Source organism: Centroberyx gerrardi, chromosome 22, assembly GCF_048128805.1.
Source record: "Centroberyx gerrardi isolate f3 chromosome 22, fCenGer3.hap1.cur.20231027, whole genome shotgun sequence".
Taxonomy (NCBI): Eukaryota; Metazoa; Chordata; class Actinopteri; order Beryciformes; family Berycidae; genus Centroberyx; species Centroberyx gerrardi.
Window position 1 is genome coordinate 1,523,929 of NC_136018.1, and position 7,160 is coordinate 1,531,088.

At 42.0% G+C, this 7,160-nt stretch overlaps 1 protein-coding gene across 1 annotated transcript in view; it reads right to left on the minus strand.

Annotated features, from left to right (window-relative positions):
• scn5lab (sodium channel, voltage gated, type V-like, alpha b) overlaps positions 1–7,160 on the minus strand; it is a 167,931-nt gene that overhangs the window by 97,914 nt on the left and 62,857 nt on the right. Inside the window, 5 exon segments of the mRNA XM_078291518.1 lie at positions 2–127; positions 1,449–1,703; positions 2,661–2,843; positions 4,431–4,628; positions 4,827–4,968. Of these exon segments, the coding sequence (XP_078147644.1) occupies positions 2–127; positions 1,449–1,703; positions 2,661–2,843; positions 4,431–4,628; positions 4,827–4,968 (904 nt within the window).

Here is a 7,160-nt window from a genome sequence, read left to right on the forward strand (position 1 = left end):
CACTCTCCTCCTTGACCTTCTCCATGGTGCAGGCGGGCAGCTGCCCCTGCAGCGGCGGAGGGGAAACCCCGTTCTGGTCCATGGCAACAAACAGCTTCCCGTTAACGTTTAGAGTTGGATAGAATACCTGAAACACACACACACACACACACACACACACACACACACAGATTAGATAGGAGTGTGCGTGTGTGTGTGTGTGTGTGTGTGTGTTGTGTGTGTGTGTGTAGAGACACTTTTTACTCTTTATTTTCCAAACTAAATCTCTACTCTTTGCACCTGCAATGACCCAATTTATATACATTTAATTTTTATCTCAGTTTATCTCAGTTTATCTCAGTTTATCTCAGTTTATCTCAGTTTATCTCAGTTTATCTCATCCTATCGCAGCTTCTCATATCTCATATTACCTCATCTCATCTAATCTCATTTTATCTTCTCTTATCTCTTCTCATCCTATCTCATCTAATCACAGCTTCTCTTATCTCATATTATCTCATTCAATTTTATTTCATCTCATTTTACCATCTCATTTGATTTGATTTGATTTTATTCCCTCATTACAGCTCATATTATCTCATCCCATTTTACCTAATCTAATGCCATCTCATGTCATTTCATCCCATTCCGTTTCATTTTATCTCATGTTATCTCATCTCATTTCATCTTATCTTCTCTTCTCTTATCTCATATCATCCATCTCATTTCATTTCATTTTGTCTCCTCATTACATCTCATATTATCTCATCCTCACATTATCTCATTTTACCTCATCTAATCTCATCTCATGTTATCTCATCTCATTTTCTTATATTTTCTCATGTTATCTTATCTCATTTCATCTTATCTTCTCTTATCTCATCTCCTTTTACCTTATATTTTCTTATCTCATCTTTTCTTTTCTGATGTCATTTTATCTTTTCTTACCTTTTCTTATGTCAGTTTATCTTTTCTTATCTCATCTTTTCTTTTCTTATCTCATCTCAAATCATCTCATCTCATACTTGCGTGAATATATGTGTTACTATATGTTGGCTACTGCATGGTGTGTATATGTACATGGAGAATTTCATTACAAAATGAGATGTTCACTATTAAAAAACAAATGACAGGAACATTACTTACAGACTTAATTGACCAATGGCACATAATTAAAACAAGTAATGGTACATTTTAAAGTTTTTTCTTTCACTAAATTACAAATTTGAAAAACAGTGACAGAAACATTACTTCCAAACTGACAAAATCACCGATGACAAACAAATAAAGGAACTTTTTAACAAATAGTTTCTAAGTTTAGTTCTTGGTTGATAAAATGACACTTTATAACATTTTTCTGGATGTATTGCATTTTGTAACGTAACTCTTCATATGTTCATACAGTGTGTGTGTGTGTGTGTGTGTGTATGTTTAGTCTCTGTGTGTGTGTGTGTGTGTGTGTGCCTCACCTGGGACCCCCTGCTGGCGGTGCTGTAGGTGCTGGGTCGTCGTTTGGGCCAGGGGGGCAGGATGCCCCCCAGCGGCCCCCCGCTGTAGGTGCGCCCCCCCACCCCCTCCACCACGTCGCCCGGGACGCTGTACTCATCGTCCGCCATCTCTCCCTCCGACCCACGACTCCTCAGACGGAAGTTAAAGATGGAGGAGACCTGACTGCCTCGACGAGTCCTCGTAGAGAAGGAACGAGAGAGGAGGGGGTGGAGGGGCTGCGGAGAGGAGAGGAGAGAAGAGGAGAGAAGAGGAAAAGAGGAAAAGAGGAGAGGAGGAGGAGAAGAGGAGAGGAGGAGAGCAGGAGGAGAAGAGAAGAGGAGGAGGAGGAGAGGAGGAGGAGGAGAGGAGAGGAGAGGAGAAAATACAATAAGATACAGGCTTTCAGGTGATGTCACCCCCCTCTGGCGGCCATGTTGGAGGTCCTCAGCTCTGTGAACAGCTGACTGTGTTTCTGTCGTCTCAACAGAATTGAACAGACGGTTAATTTCTGTCTGTTTCTGACTGAACTGATCATTTCATCACTGATCCATCTGATTGATTTAGTGTTTAGATAATGTCAGCTTGTTAGCTAGCTAACCATAGCATCTGGTCAGCTAACATCACTGTCTTGTTGTTAACACATCTGATTAGCACACTAGCTAACGTAGCTAGTAGCAGCTAGCGTTAGCGTGTTGACATTAACATCAGTGTGTTTGCCGGCTAGTTAGCTAGCTAACAGTTTGTTCAGGTTAACTGAGCTGACTCTTCTCAAGCTACAACTCAGAGTGTTTTGGAGTAGAGACTAGGGCTAAAGACAAGACAGTTTACTGTGTCACAGTAACCAAATCCACCTTATCACACTATTCACTTTTACTGAGAACGTTACTGAATGGATCTACAGCCACACCACAACAAGCTGACTCAGCTGCTCTCTGCTTCTAGCTGCTTGATACAGATTTACACTTTAAACTAACAGACTGTTCTACATGTTCCTCCATCATGGAGACAGAAGTGGTTGCTAAGAGATTCATGACTCACTAAGAGATCTGTGACTCAGCTGTAAAGCCTCTACTTCAGTGACCTCTCAGCTAGTCAGGCTCTTAGTTTTCTCAGATTTCTGTCTTCTCCTGTGATGAAATTTTGGATTCCTTCTTTGCAGAAACCTCTGTCCTTGCTCGTCTCCTCTTCCTCACCTTTCCCCCGTCCGGCGTGTCCATCTGCAGCAGCTTCTCCTCCGATAGGTTCCCCTCCACGTCGGACACTCCCACCAGCCCCTGGCTCCGCCTCCGTTCCTCCCCGTTGTCCAATGGCGGGCCGAAGGGAGAGGGTTCTGGTGACATCATCGAGTCAGAGTCCAGAATTTTCTGGGAAGCGACCTGAGAGCAGGAGATACAGCAGGACAGGAAACAGCAAATATTAACAGGATCCAGTAAACAAAATGGAATATAAATAGCGATATAAATGAAACCAATCGACAGTTTCAACACTAGAACCTGTTAATTAGAAACGGATGAATGAAAAGCATGAAAAAATTAACTATTATGAGGGTGTGCAAAATGACAGCAGTAAAAAGAGATGTGGGTCATTTTTAGCTTCTCATAATTCTTTCCATCTCTTGCATTGTTTGTGATCTACAAAAACCTTCAGGCCGCCATTTAGAAAGGTAACTGAGTCCTTCACTAACTGTCTAACTGCCTGACCTGTCTAACTCACTGAACTGTCTAACTGCCCGACCTGTCTAACTGCCCGACCTGTCTAACTCACTGACCTGTCTAACTGCCTGACCTGTCTAACTCACTGAGCTGCCTAACTCACTGAGCTGCCTAACTCACTGACCTGTCTAACTCACTGACCTGTCTAACTCACTGACCTGTCTAACTGCCTGACCTGTCTAACTCACTGACCTGTCTAACTCACTGAGCTGCCTAACTCACTGACCTGTCTAACTCACTGAGCTGTCTAACTCACTGAGCTGTCTAACTCACTGAGCTGCCTAACTCACTGAGCTGCCTAACTCACTGACCTGTCTAACTCACTGAGCTGTCTAACTCACTGACCTGTCTAACTCACTGAGCTGTCTAACTCACTGAGCTGTCTAACTCACTGAGCTGCCTAACTCACTGAGCTGCCTAACTCACTGACCTGTCTAACTGCCTGACCTGTCTAACTCACTGACCTGTCTAACTGCCTGACCTGTCTAACTGCCTGACCTGTCTAACTCACTGACCTGTCTAACTGCCTGACCTGTCTAACTCACTGACCTGTCTAACTGCCTGACCTGTCTAACTCACTGAGCTGCCTAACTGCCTGTCTAACTTGTTTTCACTCTTTTCTTAACTCTTCCAGTCTTTTATTATTTTTCAGAACTAGGGCTACTACTAATACAAAAACTATTACTGCTACTACTACTTCACCAGCTAGTAAAACCCTAGCAACCACCTAGTACAGCCTAGCAACCACCTAGTACACCCTAGCAACCACCAACAATCACCCTAGCAACCACCTAAAATCACCCTAGCAACCACCAACAATCACCCTAGCAACCACCTAAAATCACCCTAACAACCACCTAGTACATCCTAGCAACCACCTAGAAACACCCTATAACTGCCTAGTACACCCTAGAAACCACTGACAAACACCCTTGCAACTGCCTATTGTATCCTAGCAACCACCAAGAAACACCCTAGCAACCACCTAGTACAACCTGTCTAAATAACATACCTGTGTAACAGACTGACCTGTCTAACCACCTGTCTGAACAACCTAACTGTGTAACCATCTGTCTGACTGACCTGTCTAACTTAAGTATTCTTATACTTCCAGCTGCTTGCAGCAAGCCCACACAGTTTCTCCAGGAACTGCTTTTCTAGTTACCTGTTGTTCTTTCTTGAGTCTCTCCATGGTGATCTGAAACTCTTGTTCTATGTATACCTGGTTAGTTTAAGTAGTTATTTATTTACCTGTTGCTCTTTCTTGAGTCTCTCCATGGCGATCTGGAACTCTCGTTCTTTCTGCCAGGCCTCGGCGATGGTCGCCTGGTTCTGCTCCTCGTACGCCATGGCAACCACAGCCAGGATGAGGTTGACCAGGTAGAAGGAGCCCAGGAAGATCACCACCACGAAGAACACCATGTAGGTCTTACCGGCCGAACGCAGCGTCTGCAGGAGCACACACACACACACACACACACACACACACATATAAACATATAAGCATACACACACAAAGAAAAACACACAGCTCTTTACCTGGAGTTACAGGTTTTCCCAGAAAGATTCAGAAATCTGAATCGACACACACCCCAACACACACACACACACACACACACACACACACACACACACACACACACACACCTGGTGGTAGAGGTTTTCCCAGTAGTCCTGTGTCATGAGGCGGAACAGAGACAGGAAGGCCCAGCCGAAGCTGTCGAAGCTGGTGTAGCCGTAGTTCGGGTTCCTTCCTGCCTTCAGACAGTCGAACCCATCTGGACACTTCCTGCAACACACACACACACACACACACACACACACACACACACACACACACACACACAAGGATTTAATAATGTTGTATATATGTATGTAAACTGCATATTTTTTGTACTTGGGAATTAAAGGGAAGTTTCATTAACACTAGAAAGTCCAATGGATTTGGGGATCTAAGCGGAGGCAGAGCAGTCATCAATTGATTTTTTTTTTTTTTTTATATAACTATAACTACTATTTCTTTGCGTGGGTTTTAAAATCTAACACCACTGCTTTGTACAGAAAGTGTGTGCAGGAGAAGTCAAGGAACAAGATGACAGGAACATTCTGAAAGAGACATTTTCCAAACAGCAGTCAGTTTACAGCAGCTCGGCCTTTTATAGCTTTGAATAAATTACCTTTATACATATACATGTAGCACCTTTAAACACTTCACCTGTACAGTTGTGTGTAATATTATCAACACAAAGACAATTCCCATGAATATGCAATTGCAAGTCCAATTACCCAGTTTCAAACAGGAATAATAATAATACTAATAATAATAATACTACTACTACTAATAATAATAATGATAATAATAATAATAATACTAATAATAAACTTTATTTATATACCACTTTTCAAAACAAAGTAACAAAGTGCAAAGTGAGTAATATCAATATCATATAACAAAAGAAACAATAAAAACATAGGCTACATTGAAAGGTATTAATACTCTCTCTATCTATCTATCTATCTATCTATCTATCATCGGTCTGTCATTTCGTCTCCTCTCCTGTTTCCTCATCAGTGTTTTTACGGCTGATAGCTTGTTAGCGGCGTGCGGTCGGCCCCGCCCCCGCGTGTCGCCGCGGAGACGGAACAGATCATGCGGGGACGGCATTCATCATAATTGATATTCCACATTCATATCATATCACATTCAGCGCCGCCCACACATTCACATCTGATCCACAGCAACAGAAACACAGCGGGGGGGGGGGGGGGGCAGCTGACAAGTCACCTGACATCTAGTTTAAAAGCTACACATCATAAAAATGACAGAATAACAAATAGTCACATATTAGATTATTAAACCATTGTGGGATAAAAAGACATTTCAGCACATAACCAGGTAAAAAACTGCACCAAAATATGTATTTATATATAAATGTAACACAAAAAAAGGTGTTTTTCAATAAGTACATTTAATTTTTACTGATTAGAAATAAGTTTTCTAACTTTGCCTAATGGTAAGACTGCAGTTCCTCATACTTGGAAAGCCTCGCAGAACAAGATGAAGTCTGGACTGATGCTCATATTCAGCTGTTTCTTCATGTGTTCTTAACTGGTATGAACACCACAGAAGAAGAATAGAATCCAATAAACGAGCTGCTTGTAAGTCAAGTGACTTTTGTTTACAAGCCCTGGTTGGCTTGTGATTGGTCAGTTTGAACCGAAACGAACCAAATATAAAAATACAACAAAGCAGTTTTCCACTCTGTTTCAGACCAAAGGAAGCCAGTTACAGATGTGATCGCATCCGAATAGAAAAGCGCTGGAAAAGACATAAAAGTAGAGTAAGGAGAGAGGTAAAAATGTGTTTTTAAGCCCTCTGTATTAAGTTAAGGTCACTCCCACAGTCTTAAACAATAGAAGTAAAGCACTGGAGTGAGTAGAGGAGGAAAACAGGGAGATGGGATGTAACTCAGGGAGGATGAATATTACAGCATGAACAAACGCAAATGATTTAATAAAGGAATGAGTCACAGAAGAGGTTCATATTATAAATACTGTGCATATCTACACTGCTTTTACACTCTGAGATAATTAGCTGTTTAGTAGATGTATCTCCACTGGTTCCACAGACTGTCCCAGCGGTGTGGGGATTCAAACCGACAACCCTGCGCTCACGAGCCCCCCCGCCCCGCCCGGAAACTGTCCAGACACTGCAGCGCTTCACCCAGCCGCTCGCTCTGACTCAGATTACTGTATTTATTATCACCTGACAACACTACAGAACATTTGGTGAGAGCTGTTAATGTTAATTAATTAAAGACACGTGTCAATAAACTATCAGATTATATAAATTTTACGTAAGCAGCCGTTAATGTCATGTCAAAAAAATATATTCCACCAAACATTGGGTCAGTATAAGTTAAATTTAATTAACACATTTGCAGCTAAACGAAATGTTATGGTAATAGCTGCTGTTAGTTC